This window comes from Annulohypoxylon maeteangense (genome assembly GCF_022496945.1).
Source record: "Annulohypoxylon maeteangense strain CBS 123835 unplaced genomic scaffold GGS22scaffold_1, whole genome shotgun sequence".
Taxonomy (NCBI): domain Eukaryota; kingdom Fungi; phylum Ascomycota; class Sordariomycetes; order Xylariales; family Hypoxylaceae; genus Annulohypoxylon; species Annulohypoxylon maeteangense.
In genome coordinates, this window is record NW_025953248.1 from 2,233,793 (window position 1) to 2,250,994 (window position 17,202).

Sequence of the window (17,202 nt, forward strand, 5' to 3'; positions counted from 1 at the left end):
GAGCTAATCATGGGAGCTTAGGTAAGCTCTAAGTCAAAACCTGACATAAGCAATGCTTACCTAATATTTCTGTAATAGATACAGCGCTTGTACCTGCTTGAGAAGCGGATATATCCATTGATAGGATCCAGAAGTGTAAGTGTCATTTCAGCACGATTAGTCTCAAATATCGAAAGATATTCAGTGTGAATGGTGTATATGACATGAGTTGTAAAATATATCCATATGGAATAATTGCTGTGGAATAACCCAGTTTGATTGATTATGTAAGAACAAGGGGTTGAACTTGGATTAGGTAAGCGTGCTTCTGTTCATGATTTACATTGTACACAACTGCACTTATATGATCTATACAGGTAATGCAGGGGAGTTTCTTGCTTTGGATCTTTAAAATTGGAACAAGTAGGCTTTAAAATAATATCAATCTGTATCACCAATACCTAAAATTTGGTCGCGTTATACAAAATTAATTCTTTATATGTCAACATTGGGGTAGTGGTTAGGGTTGGGGTTGTCTTGGTCATCATTTCATGACAGCTTACTTCCACCCGACTTTGTGATCAAAGTCAGTTATACAAATCGTGCTGCCTGGAAAGCAGGAGTTTCTAAGGCATCATACGAGTTAAAAAACAACTACCAGGCGTTGCGCCATAGAGTACATGGCGTCGACTGTGTCTCGGTCGAAGCAGAGTGATTTGTGGGTTTTCATTGATTGCGCATCGTACAAGTAGTCCTATTTCTTCAGCTATTTCTATTCCTGACGCAACACATGGCCATGATCAACGGCTTATGGAGAAATGTCCAATTGCCGAGACAAGCATAAAGTTATGGACGAACCTGTGGATAGGTTTCAATCCTAATTCGTGCTATCTATAGGTAAGGGGGTGGCACCGCATATCACGCCTAGAATGTCAAAATTCCTTGGAATGACTTAATGACTAAAACTTGAATAATTATTCGCTCTTGTGCCACGATAGCCAATAAGCCTTATTATCACATTTTTGATAAGGTAATTGTTTTGTTTGCTATCGTGATCCAGCATTAGATATCCCCATGCTGGCCTCCAGTACCTGTGACTTGGGGTTTTGCTTACGTAACACACTCGTAGGTACATCATTTATGTTTGATGCCTTAATACATCTTGGCTGCTTTCTGAATTTGACTGAGTTATAGAGTTAGTAACAATGGTGGTCTTAAGCAAGTACTCAGGTAGGTCAGTATAGTAGTTGAGATCCAGAGCTGATCTAAATTTGAGTCTCCTCATAAACTCTGATAATGAAGTATACAGTCAGTAACCCCTTAGACATCAACCCCTCATTATGAGCGAGTTTAATTACCTACTAGGTATGTATAGTAGAACTGTTGAATATTCGCATAGAATGGTATGATACTATTAGGTAAGCGACTTCCTGTCTGGTAACCGGGGGGGTTAACAAGCGAGTCACCGAACCGGAGTCCCGAACGGACAAGTTTGCCTCGGACCTGATTTACACGAATGCTGGCAATGGCCTTCTACCTCATTGGCTACCGAAAATTCAGCCGACTTGGATATATTACCCTGGTTTTGGTAAACTGCCGGCTTCTTATTACTTAGGTAGGTACCTAAGTACCTACTTAGTAGCATCAATCATCAACTCCGTGTAAGTAGGTATGTATCGCGTCTGTATGAATATTACACTACTGCTTAGGTACTTGTATGGACTACTCCCTCTTGAAAATTGAGTTTCCACAGGTGTAGTGACTTTGTAAACTATTTTAGGTCAAATCAGATTTACCGCCACAAGGGGTCATCGCATAGAGTCAGAAAATACAATCAATGTGCTAATCACACTGTATTCCACTGTAGTTTGATCCATCCCTCATGTTACACAGTTGCCCTCATAATAAGAGTAGGTTACCTATTTAAGAAGGGCAGGGGATAGTTTAACGCGTGGAAGTATTAGCACATAGGCGGCTTGTTCTGACTGTATTCTGCCTCCTATGCAATTGAAGGCGTTAGAATATTATATCGGTATTGAGTATCATTAGAACCGGTCGGGGTATTTGAATTGTCCAGGTACCGACATCATGCTATTGATTACCTAGGTGAACAAACATATACGTAATCATCGTTACACCTAAGCTACTCCTCTGGGGCGGTAGGAAGACGGGGTCCGAAGGATTTTTAGTATGGAGTGTCGATTTGGACAGCCTCTAAATCCAATAAGCTGATTGGCGCTGAAAAGGCTGGCGAATATATACATTAGTCTAGCATCGTTAAAGACAATTCGTTTCGCGACATTTGCGGTAGGAGAAATCTCATGAAGGTACTTGTTAGAGATTCATAGTTTCGATAGAAAGCTCTTTTTGTAGAGCGCATCTTGTACTATATATACAACCGAGGAAAGTAAACGTTGAGGCACTTTATTATGCAATGCATGTGCACGGCATCACGGAGAATTAATGAGGGCTATCTGATTAGGTATGTTTCACTACATCGCGCATACATGGGCTGCATGGTACATATGTCACTGGTAAGTCCCGGATTTAGTGTTGCCTTCCTAAATTGGTAAATTGTCAAGACCGTATTGATGCGAGTCAAGTCCCACTTGAATGGATAGGATTTAGAACCATGAATGGGAAAAGGGCTTTGCATGATTATAGCGTAGTTGCGTTGTTGCGTTGTTGTGTCGTTACGTAGTTGCGATCGGTGTAAGAAACGGCTGATATCATGATCAAACGGCCTCCACGATCGACGGATTGTCTCCACTAGCTTCTTCGGTACCGAATCTGAGTAAGCACCGTATGTTTTTTTTCTCCAGATCTACTCGACCATAGCCTCATTTCGCTTTTTTAACATCCAAGAAGTCGGAAGAATAGTGAGCGATGTTTCCGCGCTCACGTAAATGAGGGAAAAAAAGATTAGGACCGGTCCAAATTTGAAATATCTGCCAGCCACTCAGCCACTCCGGACCGCCCCGGTCTGCCGTTTCCCATTCCAGGAATGAGGATCTCCAAATGTTTTAGATCCCGCAGCTAACCCTTTACCCCAATGAGCCCTAGGCAGCCGAGTTTCCAGACTATCAGTCCTTCTAATTGGATATTCTGTTATGTGATCGTCCTAGCTGCAATACTGTTTGAGGATGGGGCACGCTAGAAGTCCGCCCTGGCACCGTCAGCACATGCCAGTGTAACTGTCAGGGAGGTTGTTATTGTAACCTACCTGGGTACCTACGCAGTCACACTGCTACGAATGCTGGAAATTTCGTGTGTGCTTCAGACTTAAGGGAACGTGCGGCGCTGAGTAGGTATCAACCTGACAGTCTGATTATTACCCATCAGACGGACAGGATCGAAGTCCCCTGAAATCCGGAAATAGAAAACGCACTCGGCCGTTGGAAGTCGCGAGAATAACCCGGTGAACACGGCTTCGCCGCGTCATGCGATATTTAGATCAATTGGTGAAATAGCCCTTCAAAGGACCATCGATCGATACTGCCAGTGCACCGATGTCCTTTTTATTCAAATATCGGCGCCACCTTCCATGTGCGTCTTCCACAAATCTAGACCACTCTTTGCGTACCACAACCCTGTTTCCTCGGCAAATTTTATCCAACTAGAATCCAGATTAAATCATGGTGGTAACAGAGACAGACGTTTTAATCGTCGGTGCAGGGCCAACAGGGGTGACATTGGCGCTGGAGCTGGCTGCCCAGGGAATACCATTTCGTCTCATCGATAAGGATTTGCAAAGATCAGATAAATCTAGGGCTCTAGGTATTCAACCTCGCACTCTGGAACTTCTCAACCGACATGGCAACGTTCGAGATTTCATCGCTCGGGGGAATCTAAGCCGTGGTACTACATTCTACATCAACGGCAAAAAGGCGGCTGATATCGACATCTCTGGTCTCGCCGACGACACAGCATTCCCCCTCATCCTCATCATATCGCAGGTGGAAACAGAGGTATACCTTGATGAGTGCCTTGCGAAATACGGTTTCTCGGTTGAGCGCGGGCTCGAAGCAAAGACAATTGTCCAGGATTCGGAAGGCGTCACCGCCACATTCAGGAAGCCAGATGGCATTGAAGAATCCGTTCGCGCAAAGTACGTTGTTGGCGCCGACGGAGCGCATAGCACTGTGCGACACGCAGCGACAGGTCTTACTTTCCAGGGAGAGGCTTATCCTCAGGACTTCATTCTCTGCGACGCTTCTATCAGAAACTCCAAGATAGCCTGGGATCGATTCTCTCTCTGCATGGGTAGAGGTTCTCTTGCCGTCTTCCCGCTGAAGGATGGCACGTGTCGAGTCGTGGTATCGCGAATGGACGCAGATCAGGATGCCGAGTTGAAACTTGAAGACTTTCAAACCATGTTGGACAACCTCCACACTGATGCAGGGCAGTTGTACAACCCTACCTGGATCACAAGGTTCCACCTACACCATAGAGGTGTGAATAGCTATCGTGATGGCCGTCTCTTCGTCGCAGGCGATGCAGCCCATATCCACTCGCCGGCGGGAGCTCAAGGGATGAATACAGGGATACAAGATGCTGTCAACCTAGGGTGGAAGCTAGCAAAAGTGATCCGTGGCGAACGTCCAGACTCTTTCCTAGACAGCTATGACATCGAACGCCGACCAATTGGGCAACATCTACTCGAGAGTTCGGATAAGATGTTTACGTGGGGATGTTCCTCCAACCCCTTTTTCGTCACCTTCCGCAACGTACTGTTCAACTGGGTTTTGCCCTGGTATGTCAATAGCAAGAGCCGTCGCGCCAACATTTTCAAGTTTATATCAGAATTCGGCATTAGCTATAAGGACAGCTCGTTCGTAGGCACGACACCAGGCCATACCGGACTAGTGGTGGGAGGCGATCGAGTTCCCGACAGAAAGATCGAGAGTGCGGGGAGCGAGAAATACTTTCACGAGCTTCTCACTCCCGACACGCACCATTTAGTGTTCTTCTCCGGAGTTGGCCAAGAAGCTGCCACGAAAGAGGCCTTGCTGGAAGCGCGATCCAAGTTTGAGAAAATCAATTCGGAGAAAACCAAAGTTCATATACTCTTTAACGCGAAGGCCAGCTCCGACAATGCGCTCGGACATACCGATATTGGAAATCGGTTACACGATGACTTCGGCTGCTCTAAGCCTACTTATGTCTACATTCGACCCGACACATATGTCGAGCATATCGGCCTGATTTCGGAACTAGATGAACTCTTGGTGTGGTTAAAATGATATGACCTTTAGTTCTGGGGTGGAAGTTGACAGTTATATACCAATGTTTTTCAACACGCATGGATACCTTTTTTCTTATCTATCACCTAGTGAACGATGCTCGGAGTTCCGATGCTATGGTTCCTTTCTACTTATTTCTGTATTACTTCCATGGAGCATGGTGTTATGGCACTTCCAACGACCTATAGAAAGGTCTAGGTTCATTAGATTAAATGTTTAATTTCTTTTAGGTGGCTTTCAGTTTTTTTTAATGGCCAATTCTATTGAAGCATAGTTGCCCCAATGCAAGTGCCCGGGACGCGTGTAACAATGGTGTATCTATGCTGAATGGGAGTTGCAAACAGGAATGACTCCATCCGTACCTACCTAATTACCTGTTAGCAACCTTTGGTATTGAATTAAGTTTGTATTTCCTTCAAAGTTCATAACAAAAGACGTAACTACCTCTTTACCAAACAGAAACCGCCTGCTTCTGGTTGAAAAGGCAGGAGCGGCGGATGCATGTGAGTTATTCTTAAGCCACCCAATACTATTTAAAAAAACTTTAGAACTCTTCAATTCCAAACTCTCTTTGCTTTTCTAAACATTCTACCTTGAAATTTCGTTCTTAATAGTTCAACATCCAAGCCTTGACTAGGTACTGATAACTACTTACTAGGTAGATATCGCCGAACCTCTCTAAAATAGAGAATCATACTATCTTTATCAAGAGCGATGTCATCCCTAGAGCTGTGTTGTGTGTGTTGGAAGAAGGGTGGCGAGCTCTGCGGTAGATGCAAGAGTAGCTGCTACTGCTCTAAAGAGTGCCAGAAGGAAGACTGGAGCCTTCACAAGAAGGTCTGCCGCATCGCTGCCGCCGCACCACCGAAGTCAGAACGTCCATCTCCCTATCACATCCAAGCAATCTTTTGCCCGGAGAACACAGACACTTATGAGTTCGTCTGGGTCAAGTGCTTTCCTAATCTCGATCACCCGGAAGGCCCACGCTTCATTCCCACCAATGTCTCGATCCGAGATATCTTCGGCAGAGACAAGAGCGGTATCACAACCAACGGTTACTTTTGGGGACCTGGTCTACCTGGTGTCATTTATCCACATCTGACAGCGAGTTTCTTCCCTGCGGAAATGAAATCCGGTAACAATCGTCCACTCCTCATTGTCGGCTCTGTGCACGAATTTGGACTGCATGGAGATTCCCTGCCTCGCTTCGTGGATGCAACTCTCGCAGATATGCGCGCGACCCGTGCAGGAGTTGCGCCGATTCAATTTGCGGTACATTGGCCTGAATGCCCTGACGAGTTAAATTTCGATGGTATTATCTAAAAAATTCGCTGAGTTACGAACACATTCATATTTTCAAGGTATTAACACCGTTTCTTTATCCAATTTAAATCTTGAGTGCACATAATATTAATCAGTCTTCACAGCTCGTAGTCCTCTCGCCAATTTGCCAAGTCCATCTCAACCTCTACGTCGCGGGTTCTATCTGAACGTGGGAGCTAAACACGTGGTAGCGGACATCGACGGAATATTCGCTACTTTGTATTTATTCTGGTTTATGTGGTGGATGCGATCTTGCAAATATTAGGGGAATGGGAGGACTTTCTCATTCCCAAACCATAAAAAAGGAGATAGGAAAAAGCAGTTTATGATTTGAGAATGGGTCTGGCAAATGATGATTTCTTAGCTAAATAGATGCGACTAATTACTTATTTTCCTATTACGCGAAGATAATATCAGTTTCGTTTGCGGTGGAGTAAAACTTTAAACTTTAAGAATCTAACTAACCCCTGCTACCGGTTGGTGTGCCGGCTTGCTAATAGCCCCACCCCCGCAATAGCAAAGCCCTACATAGAAGTACGATGCAACCATGGCACCGGGATAGGACTCGTCTAATAATTCGTAGATGAGACGAAATATTCCCCTCTCACCCTATCACCGTCCTAACAATGCCTCCCAGATCCGTTCTCATAACAGGCTGCAGCGAGGGCGGGATCGGCGCGGCCCTAGCCGCAGAGTTCCAAGCCCAGGGGTGCCAGGTGTTCGCGACGGCCCGCACCACGGATAAGATGCACGCGCTTGCCAAACTGGGCATCCAGACCCTAGAACTCGACGTCACCTCCGACGCCTCCATCGCCGCCGCCGTCTCCGCCGTGCAAGAAGCTACGGACGGCTCCCTCGATTTCTTAATTAATAACGCGGGCGTCAACCACGTCATGCCCTTCACAGACTCCAAAGTCGCGGACCTTAGACGCGTTATCGATACTAACGTCGTTGCTGTGTTGGCTGTTACCCACGCTTTCCTGCCCCTGCTTATTAAGGCGAAAGGCACGGTTGCGACGGTCGGGAGTATCAACGAGGTCTTTAATCCCCCGTTCCAGGTCGCGTATAACGCCTCCAAAGCCGCTGTCCACGCCATCGCGCGCACGCTGCGCGTGGAGCTCGCGCCGTTGGGGGTCAGGTTCGTTACCCTGGTTACGGGCGGCGTTAGCACTCGGTTGTTTGAGAATTCGCCGACGCAGTTGCCTGAGGGGAGCGTTTATGAGCCGGTGAGGCGGACGTTGGAGGGGAGGGAGTTTTTAAGCGGGGCGAGGTTTGTGGAGGCGGATGTTTATGCGCGAGAGGTTGTGGGGGATTTGCTTAGGGCGAGGCCGAGGCTGGATGTTTGGCGCGGCGGGATGGTTACTGTTGCGTGGATACTGTCGTGGTTTGGCTGGGAGGGGATGTTGGTGAGTTATCGTGACCTGGTTGAGAGATGGTGTTGTGGGTTGTGTGTGCTGGTGCTAATCGGTGTTACAGGATTCGAGCATGGTTAAGGGGTTCCATCTTGATCAAGTGGGACGGTGAATGGAACGATGGGTATTTACGTTAGGTAACTTAAGATTTACGAATTTATTGATGTATCACCTTTTTTCATTATTTACAGATGTTGTTATGAACCCATTTCCTTTTCTCTCCTTATTCTTGTCACGCCCGGACATAATGGTACGTTTTTTTGAGCGTGGGGGGTCGGGTAGGCTGAACAGGGATCTGATCTCGCCACGAGTATATGTCTGTGTAAGAAGCTCCTTCGCGTGAGAGACGGCCGGGCTGGCCTGCGCGATGTGTTATTACATCTGCTTCCCCATGTTTATAGCCCGCAAGATGCTGCTCGTCATCCTGAACCATTGGGGGATCCGGGTCGCTGTCCCAATATTCTGACGTATCATTATAATAAGTCCGTTTCGGTTTAGTGCTACGTTTTCTTTTGGGGGGAGGATGGGATTCATCTGGTGAAGGGTACCAGTCTTGCTCTTCGGAAAGGACAAGCCCAGTGATAGCCTTGATATCCGCCCTGATCGACGGGTTTCTCAACACTCCTTTGGTATCTAGGAAGGCGATGAATTGTTTGGTAGGTCTGTGTTTTCGGCCATTTCTCTTGTCGTAGGCACGGTTAATTTTAGGATCAACCAGAATTCTGTTGAATGATGACCGCGTGATATCCTTATCGCAGCATTGTAACTCGAACTCCGGCAAAACTAGATAGAGGGCAAAACGCTCCATGAGACAATAGTGACATATCCAATGCCCGCACGGAACAAGTCGGATCTCGCCGCCAAAGACATGGTACTGAGACTCGCAATAGGCGCATGGTATATATGTAGTTCCTTTTCTTTTATCGAGTTAGTAATTTTGTGGCATTGGTGGGAAGAGGGGAAGGGAATTACTAAGAGGTACTTACGCAAAAAGCAAGCCTCTTTGGTATGCTTCTGGATCAATTTTAGCTGCGACCTTCTTCTTGTCGCTCTTCACTCCGGTAAAAAGTACTAAGGATTGGCTATCATCATTTGGTATGTTATCATCTTCTTCGTTGCCCCCATTGCTTATCGTGTCATCAACTTTGTTTTTATCCGTTATTCGAGATCTATCAGGCCTTTCGTTCACGGGTTTTTTAGTGGTGTCCTCAATGTTGCCTCCGGGTGGTACGACTGTGATTGGCGATTGTGGCCTAAGATCATCGGTGTGATCGGATACGAATTTGTGCTCGTTCTCTGTTGTGCTTTTCGAACGACCATGCTTTAAAATGTGGGAAAGATCCATTTTCTGTCTCGTCTGAACGAAATATGGGGATCTCGGACGCGAAACCAGGTTCGGGGTGAATAGTTCGTCGGAGATACCAGTTGGTAAAGTCAATAACTTCTCAAGAGGTTTAGTTATATGTTTGCCATCTAGGTCTGAGGACGGGGTTATAGGTGTATGAGATTCTAGGTCTTCAGATATAATTGGTAAAGAAGTATTAGAAGAATCTGCGTCATCTAACACGTAAGGGGAACCAGGAGGTAGTGGCTCTCTGTTGGTCTCTTCTTGTTCGTCATCGCAGCTGTCAACATACGGAGGACGATAATGAAGAGATGGAATAGTCTCTTCAGGCTCTTCTAGGAGTACCACTGTCTTGTTTTCGATAGGCTCTTCAATTAGCTTTTTCGTATCTGCTTCGACTAGCTTCTCGGGTTGTTCGACGATTGGTTCAGAGATAGAGCTCCAGGTAGCCGAAGCTGCTGATAACATTGTGTCTCTACTCCTTTCGTTAGTCTACACATTCAAATATTGAATCGACGTAGCGCTATATCCCTTACCCATGCTTGATGTCCGCTAGTTGAACGGGAAAGCTTGTCGTTATCCATGGATGTTTATCCGCCATTTCAGAGGAAGGACGATCCATAGGATCAGGAGACATCAGAGCCGCGATGAATTGTTGGCCCTGGTCTGTAACGGAATGCGACTGGAGACTTCGGGAGGGGAAGCTCAAAATTCCATTAGCGTATCGAAATAATTCGGCGATGTTCGGGAAAGGGAGATCGTTTAGGAGCATCATATAGACACATACGCCAAGTGACCAGAGGTCTACAGCAGCCGTGTAAGATCTCGATTCACTACCCAGTCCAAATCCCATTGTCTCTGGTGCCGCGAAACCTAATGTCCCCATCTGTAGAGTATGCATGCTTGTGACGTCTTGCTGCCTTCTTTTGCTAATTCCAAAATCTGCAATTTTGACAAACCACTCTGGACCTGTGGTGACCACCATGATGTTCTGATGTCAAGCAAATCGGTTAATAGGGGGCTTATTGCCTAGGTGGTTAGGTAGATAATAGAGCATAACTTACCCCAGGCTTGAGATCTCGATGTACAAAGCCGTTTTCGTGCATGAACTTGAGACCCTCTAAAACTTGAGAAGTGATGGCTCTAGCTTCTAATTCTGGCAACGGCTTGGTTAAGTACTTATGTAAATCGCCTTTCTCAAGATATTCCATGGTGATAAACACCGATTCATCGTTCTCGAACCAGCCATCGGAACGAACAAAACAATGCGAGTACTGAGATACGGTTCAGCATACGATACTAGGTATCTGCAAGGCGGCTGCTACCGTTTCGGTTTCACATACCCGGTTGTGTGAGAACTTGGAGATAGCTTCGAGCTCTCTCATATACTCTAGCTCTTTTCCCGCTACATTGTACTTCTTAATTTGTTTTACCGCCCTCAATTTCGTAGTACCATCATTTCGCTCGCATCGTTCTAAATGTACTGTCCCATAGGCTCCCTGGCCGAGGAATTGATCGCGCACCCATCGCTCTTTTTTGGGTACATGCCTTTCGCGAGCCGAGCTTCCGGATACGTAAACGATGTGTTGTGTGTAGGCGGCGAAAATCTCGGTGTCGAGCCTCGAGTCGCGGACGATATCGGGTAACGATTGGATTAGTTGTCGTATCGACATACTCGGAGGTTTATTTTACGCATCGGTCGACAGCACATTGCATGATCAATATACGACCATGATTCATAGGTACGGTCAATTTTAGCCACACTTAGAAGAAAGAAGATGGATCAGACTTGGTAGAGTGGACAGAATATGTTGTCATGGTCTCGAGGGTGTGATTGAACGAGGGGGAATTGGGGGCTGAGCCGCCACGCGCATATGCTTAGCCCAGAGTGGAATGTGCCTTACACAGCCTACAGATTCCATCGCCGCAGTCTTAATTACTAGTTGCCTAGGTACCTAAAGATCGGATTCTTCTTTTCTATCTTAAATACACTCTAGCTCCTATCGCAAAGGTAAACCGAAACGCGGCTTTTCTTAAAAACAAGCGCAGATACACTGTAAGACGGAGGCGTCGTTCAATGGCAGAACTTATTCTAGCCGCTGTCGGAGCAGCGGACTTATGCCTTAGGTACGGTCGGTTCCCTCATATGGCGATGTCTAAAGACTAAGGTTACATTGACATTTCAAGCTGACATGGCACACCTAGGTACGGAGATAAACTCTTAAAGGTTTATCAAGCCTTTAAGCAAGCAGACGAGAATATTAAGGCTAAAATTCTCCTAATTGAGTCGACATGGAGTCAAATGGCGATACAAGTGGAATTCGTCCAACGAATTGCTCATACCATGAGCTTGGATCACTGTCGTATCCACTTCGAAGTGCTGGAGATGTTGCAGACCAAGTTACAGGTCGCCATCAAGAAAGTCGAACCCTTATTAAAGGAAAATCCGGCAAAAGCACATGAAAGTCGGATTAAAAGATGGAAATATGTGCTCGTTCGCGAATCACTCGATAAGACAATTTCCGACCTCGAACAGTGGCAGCGCATCTTCGACCCCACATGGTATTTAATCATCCTGATAAAAGATAAGGCAGTTGACTCGGAGCTGCTAGAGAAATCCACACTATCCAGAAACAACTCTTATAGCAACTCTTATGGTGAAGAGCAAGGCAATACGAGCGTATCATCTAGTTCCACCCTGGTTACCATACAGAATTTGCGAAACATACTCAAGAATGTCAAGAATGAGTCGACACCCGGTACCCATGTTACGCTCCCCGCAGAAGGGTTAGACTGGGAAAGGGCACAGAAGATTCCATACTCAACCACACGACTCATTCCCCGTATGGGGTCCAACAAATTATTTCTCGTGGATACAATGCTCTGCGACTCAACCCTCGATATTCCTCGAGCAAGGGCTGATGCAGAATCTCTAGCGAGGAAACTCAAGCAGGTCGAGAATGCTAATTTCGGTCTTCTCTCATGCCAGGGCCTCGTCAAACGGAGAACACATCCAACGGGAACTCTATCTTCTATCGATCTAGTCTTCAAAGTTCCAATCGAAAGAAGGAAGCCCGTCAGCCTACGATCAGAACTCTTGCAGCGCCCCGTAATGAATTTAAGTACCGTTATAGATATCGCGAGACAGTTGGCGATGGCAGTCAGCTTTGTCCACACGTGCGATTTCGTACATAAGAATATTCGACCCGAGACGGTATTAATCCTAGCGAATTCCGATTCGGAATTAACAGAAGGGAGGATTTCCCCTGGGGCTGTCCAACTTTTAGGCTTCGATCGATTCCGTAGCGTCAACTTCTCTACCATGCGTCGTGGCGATACGGCTTGGGAGCGCAACCTTTATCGTCACCCCCTACGGCAAGGCCTACACGCGCAGGAAGATTATGTGATGCAACACGACGTGTATAGTCTTGGGGTCTGTCTGCTAGAGCTTGGACTATGGAAATCATTCGTGATAGACGGGAAAAGTGAAGAGGCACATATCAAGGATGAGGACTCAAGAAAAATTCCATCACCAACCCTAGGGTTGACTTTAGACGATTTTAATCAAGACACAGGATCGCCAGCAGAACCAGCAACACGGATAAAGGACCATCTCGTCCAATTGGCCAGATCTCAGCTACCACAACGGATGGGAAATAAGTATACAGCTGTTGTAGTTACATGCCTCACCTGCTTGGATGAGGAGAATGAGGACTTTGGCGATCAAGAGGACATGCGTGACGAGGACGGGATTTTAATCGGTGTTAGGTTTATTGAAAAGATATTGCTTAGACTAAGCGAGATATCAATATGACAGAATCTAAATACCTATCGCGTCGCGGATCTACTCTCCTCTAGCTTCTTGATCTGGGCCTCTATTTCGGGTACCAACGAAACCAGATATTCAAATTCCTTGAGGTTGAGAGAGATGCTATCCTTAGTTGCTCGCAATTTACCGTCACTAGAAACCCGAAACCAACCCCAGATGTCTATCCGGACCTCCGATCGATACCACTCAACGCCCACGTATCGGCGCCTTATATGTTTACTTCGCCAATTTGGTCCGATTAGCTCTTTACGCTAAAGACCGGCGTCGGCAATGCCAGTTGGAATGAGTTCTTGCGAAGCTTTTCCTGATTCGAATGGCATGATAGCGTTGTTTGATGTCTTTGAGATGATAAATTTTGAAGTGCACGCTCATATATGTATTGTGGACTTGTATAGATGTCTTTTGGTTGTGTAGAGTGACCATAGTAGAGAAACCGGGCTCATCTGGATGGATATTAACCCCTATTTATATTATATGGACGAGATAGAAATGTTTCCTTTATCAGTCAATCTTATAGAGTTGATATCTTACTGTAGTGTAATTTTCTCATAAATAAGACGAGTCATATATGCGGTATCACTTATAATACTGAGTTGTCCTTAACTATATCATGCAAAGGTGATGGGTGGACCTGTTGTCTTTCGTAGCGCGCAGACTTTCGGTGCGGCGAACTTCTAAGGTTGAGCTTAGAGGTTGCACTAATTGCATACCTAGTAATTATAGGGCCCTTATCCCCTGGACCCTTACGTTTACAGCACTTCTAGAAGCACTTGCACAGTTGCATTCCAATCCATATCCATGGTAGGTCCCACCTAACTTTAGGGAAAGGACGGGAAAGCGCGGCGCGCATGATCACTAATTTAGGCACGCGGTTAACCAGGAAGCTGCTATCCTTTCTCTAATCTCGCACTTATACATTCTATTTCTGATTTCTTTCCTTCAATCGTTCGCAATTCATCTCCATCTTCATCTCATCTCATTTTTATCATATTATATTATAGAAATCCTTTGTTTCTCTGCGCCCATGAACCATTCCCCGTATTCGGGTTTTAATGTCATACCAAGGTCCCGGGCATAGCCAACCCTCCGAAATTCCAAGTGCTGCCCTGTAGGTTCGAGCACTAACCCATACCAACGATGTCTCCAGCTAGACCTACGTATCACCTCTACACAATATAAAGGGCCGCTAACTTCATACGCTCTATCAAATATCGCGTTACCAATAGCTTTGCCCTTGTCGCATAGTATGTCTCCTGGCTCGTCTTTTACTCTCGAAAAAACGAACGCGCTATTGTACTCACTGGAGTTTGGGTCGATTCGGGGATCAATAGCCTTAATTCGTGCGGTCATCGTCATAACTCCGGATGCTAGCCTCCCACGAGAATCTAATCCCAGTGAAACTACCTCCGCCTGGATGTCTTCCGCCGCGCATTCATAATTGTCTTCCTTCGAATCGGGGAACATGGAAATTTTTCCGTCTAAGGCAGACCAGCTCCAGCTAGGCGCTCGATAACCATCTTGTCCCGGTGGCAACACTAACCAGTTCTCTAACGACCGCTGCCATAATATTCCAATATGCAAGTGACTTTTCCACAGTCCAGCAACGTAAGACTCCCCAGTTCGAATCTCCATTTGGCTCGCTATGCCTGAAATAGCCGGTAATTTATCATTCCCTTTTGTCAGTGCTCTTCCCGTGTAATCTTCCACCATTTCATACCAGTCCCAAACAAACTTGCCTCCGGCTCGGCCATTCTCGGGCTCATAAGAGTTGCGAAATCCTCTCCAGGGTTCTGTTCCTTGGACGTGGTGTATTTCGTAAGCTTCTGCCGATACACAGTCTTCCGATTTCCGTAACTCGCGGCATTCCCATAAAATCTGGTCTTTGTCGTAATAGATTACTCGTCGTGACAAAATCCGTTCCTGAATCACCCATCCACGACGCTGCAGAGGGCTCTCTTTTAAATTCTGGAAACCAAAGATTTTGGGGCGGACCATGACCTTGGTGTATCCGGAGGACCGAGATTTACTGATGGAATATCTAACTCCGACATGGGTAGAATTGTCGCGGGGTATGAAGCAACCAGTATATGAATCAGAAGATGCAGAGGCAGCAATCGTGGCGAAGGCCAATGAGTATATGCTACCCATCTTAGCACTCTCGCTTTCCCAATCGCTAACATCATCTTGAATTATACATAAGGAGTCTATCCAAAGGTATTGAATGCCCAAACTTCGCGTAATCATCACCGCGGAGTGAAATGTTTTAGACAATCGAGCTAACGGAATGCAATTTAGGTGTTCCTCAAGTGTCGCTAATGTTGTTCGGATTACAGCGCCGGGATTAGGACCCCAGCAGTGGCTTAGTGCTAAATAGCGACCAGTCTTGCCCGAGGTGATCCGTAGGCGTGGTTCACCACCTTCAACGCCCACATCCACGACTCTTGTAGGGAGATCATCGCCCAAACATTGGCACTTAGAATGGTTCTTCTCGCAGTCATCGATCCATGATTTGATCATATCTGTAGCATTCTCGGGTGCTCCAACCTTTCTTCCCACAATAATATCTTTAATATTCGAATCCAATTCTGCGGCCGAGTCGTCGAGATAAAGATCATAGTGCCATGAATACAATAGATTTGAAAGTTTTGGGTTTACAAGTCGCAGTTTAAACCCGATCTGCTGGACTCCGTCTTGTGCGCCGTATATGTCTCCGCGAAGTATCAATTGCGAGCCATTTAGCAGAGATTGCTCAATCTCCTTAAGCCGTGGTTCTCCAACTCGTAGCCCTGCATTGCCGACCTCGATCTGGAAGCGGGCAGCGATATCGTTATAGAATAACCTGCATAGAGAGCATGACGAGGCACTTTGCTGCAAGGCCTCGATGGATTTGTAATGGAATACATCTTGTGGTAAATCGTCATCAAAAAGGTGTGAAAAATCTAACCCACCACAGATTGTACATAACTGCATCTGCGTGAAGGCCATTATTGTAACTATAGATGATTATGGCGATGTTTTAGTTTGCTGATGGTGAAGATTTGGGATAAGTAAGGCCTCCTCGTGATAGTTTAGGGGTCGATTGCTACCTAACAGGTCCTTGCATAGCCACAACCACCATCTCCATAGCCACCATTTAAGTCACGACATTAATCATACGAAGAAATTCAGCTACTTTCCAAGGTTCACATACTTATTAATCGAAGGTATTAGTTTAAGTCAAGTGCGGACTTTTTCAAGGCATCACATGACTAAAGAAGTTAGTAGTTACCCCTCAATAAAAGGGGTTCCCTACAACAATACCCCTTGATTCCAGATTAACAAAGGTCCTGATTGTTAACTATATCTTGAATCATCAACACAATCAAAAGCATTTATGGATATAAAGCATCCACATTCTCTTTTTTTATGTAGCCGCCTAACCAAACACACGCAACTCCAAGATACTTATCTCAAATCATCCCATACCTAGTTATTAGCAATCTCTTTCACACCATGGCGACGGGCTATAATAAGAACTGCTGTACACCCCACTTGAGATCAGGCTCATTGGGAGCAGCTGGCCTAATAATCCATCGGTATCGCGATACAGGCGAGGTAGAAATGCTAATCGGACAACGGGCCCCAGGGAACGATCATGCAGGAGAATGGGGTACGATAGGAGGCAGACTTGAAAATGGAGAAACCGTCTATCAGTGTGTGATGCGACAAGTAGAATACAAGATTGGGATCAGACCTGGCAATGTTTTGATACCGACTGCTATGACGGCTGATGACCATGACGCCTGGACTTACACCACTCTATTCGCTGAACCAGCGCCGGGTCTAGAGGTTAAGGAGTTCAAATTGGAAACTAGTAAGATAACTAATGTCAGATGGGTCTCGCGTCAGGAACTACGGAATTATGATCTCCATCCGGCGTTTGAATATTATCTTTGCGCCTTGTTATACATCCTACTACCTCCCGATCTAGATCCCGTAACAGGGGACATCGTTCGCCCGCGTCCAATTGGTCTCCCTAGAGTAAAGAAGTCAGTTAGGTTCAGCGATAAGGTTGAAAAATTTGGGTAGTGT

General features: G+C 46.0%; 7 protein-coding genes across 7 annotated transcripts; 5 read left to right on the forward strand and 2 right to left on the reverse strand.

Moving 5' to 3' along the window:
- Positions 1 to 3,614: 3,614 nt before the first annotated feature.
- GGS22DRAFT_183486 (uncharacterized protein) lies at positions 3,615 to 5,222 on the forward strand (the record flags this gene model as incomplete). Its single annotated transcript, XM_047964095.1, has 1 exon — positions 3,615 to 5,222. The coding sequence occupies one exon, from the start codon at positions 3,615 to 3,617 to the stop codon at positions 5,220 to 5,222; it is 1,608 nt and encodes a 535-aa protein (XP_047823974.1).
- A 598-nt stretch (positions 5,223 to 5,820) lies between these two features.
- GGS22DRAFT_150092 (uncharacterized protein) lies at positions 5,821 to 6,924 on the forward strand. Its single transcript, XM_047959256.1, has 2 exons — positions 5,821 to 6,583; positions 6,650 to 6,924. The coding sequence occupies exon 1, from the start codon at positions 5,937 to 5,939 to the stop codon at positions 6,543 to 6,545; it is 609 nt and encodes a 202-aa protein (XP_047823975.1). The 5' UTR covers positions 5,821 to 5,936; the 3' UTR covers positions 6,546 to 6,583; positions 6,650 to 6,924.
- Positions 6,925 to 7,171: 247 nt separating this feature from the next.
- On the forward strand, positions 7,172 to 8,069 carry GGS22DRAFT_177170 (putative short-chain dehydrogenase/reductase; the record flags this gene model as incomplete). Its single annotated transcript, XM_047963494.1, has 2 exons — positions 7,172 to 7,951; positions 8,022 to 8,069. The coding sequence occupies 2 exons, from the start codon at positions 7,172 to 7,174 to the stop codon at positions 8,067 to 8,069; spliced, it is 828 nt and encodes a 275-aa protein (XP_047823976.1).
- Positions 8,070 to 8,113: 44 nt separating this feature from the next.
- GGS22DRAFT_8962 (kinase-like domain-containing protein) lies at positions 8,114 to 11,081 on the reverse strand. Its single transcript, XM_047968358.1, has 5 exons — positions 10,646 to 11,081; positions 10,367 to 10,576; positions 9,839 to 10,293; positions 8,944 to 9,777; positions 8,114 to 8,874 (listed from the first exon to the last, which is right to left on the reverse strand). The coding sequence occupies exons 1-5, from the start codon at positions 10,973 to 10,975 to the stop codon at positions 8,190 to 8,192; spliced, it is 2,514 nt and encodes an 837-aa protein (XP_047823977.1). The 5' UTR covers positions 10,976 to 11,081; the 3' UTR covers positions 8,114 to 8,189.
- A 237-nt stretch (positions 11,082 to 11,318) lies between these two features.
- Positions 11,319 to 13,655, forward strand: GGS22DRAFT_150095 (uncharacterized protein). Its single transcript, XM_047959257.1, has 2 exons — positions 11,319 to 11,429; positions 11,508 to 13,655. Exons 1-2 carry the CDS (start codon positions 11,380 to 11,382, stop codon positions 13,114 to 13,116), a joined length of 1,659 nt encoding a protein of 552 aa, XP_047823978.1. The 5' UTR covers positions 11,319 to 11,379; the 3' UTR covers positions 13,117 to 13,655.
- A 433-nt stretch (positions 13,656 to 14,088) lies between these two features.
- GGS22DRAFT_150097 (heterokaryon incompatibility protein-domain-containing protein) lies at positions 14,089 to 16,048 on the reverse strand (the record flags this gene model as incomplete). Its single annotated transcript, XM_047959258.1, has 1 exon — positions 14,089 to 16,048. A coding segment is annotated over exon 1 (1,522 nt), but the record flags the coding sequence as incomplete, so codon positions are not given.
- Positions 16,049 to 16,564: 516 nt separating this feature from the next.
- Positions 16,565 to 17,199, forward strand: GGS22DRAFT_194343 (uncharacterized protein; the record flags this gene model as incomplete). Its single annotated transcript, XM_047965491.1, has 1 exon — positions 16,565 to 17,199. Exon 1 carries the CDS (start codon positions 16,624 to 16,626, stop codon positions 17,197 to 17,199), a length of 576 nt encoding a protein of 191 aa, XP_047823980.1. The 5' UTR covers positions 16,565 to 16,623.
- Positions 17,200 to 17,202: the final 3 nt, after the last annotated feature.

What these genes read in the sequence shown, in the direction of transcription:
- GGS22DRAFT_150095 (XM_047959257.1), top strand. Translation starts at nt 11,380, where the DNA reads ATGGCAGAACTTATTCTAGCCGCTGTCGGAGCAGCGGACTTATGCCTT. An exon ending in GCAGCGGACTTATGCCTTAG is followed by an intron (nt 11,430 to 11,507) that starts GTACGGTCGGTT and finishes TGGCACACCTAG; the next exon opens with GTACGGAGATAAACTCTTAA.
- GGS22DRAFT_150092 (XM_047959256.1), top strand. Translation starts at nt 5,937, where the DNA reads ATGTCATCCCTAGAGCTGTGTTGTGTGTGTTGGAAGAAGGGTGGCGAG.
- GGS22DRAFT_8962 (XM_047968358.1), bottom strand. Translation starts at nt 10,975, where the DNA reads ATGTCGATACGACAACTAATCCAATCGTTACCCGATATCGTCCGCGAC. An exon ending in ATCGAGATCTCAAGCCTGGG is followed by an intron (nt 10,294 to 10,366) that starts GTAAGTTATGCT and finishes GCTTGACATCAG; the next exon opens with AACATCATGGTGGTCACCAC. An exon ending in CTAGCGGACATCAAGCATGG is followed by an intron (nt 9,778 to 9,838) that starts GTAAGGGATATA and finishes CGAAAGGAGTAG; the next exon opens with AGACACAATGTTATCAGCAG.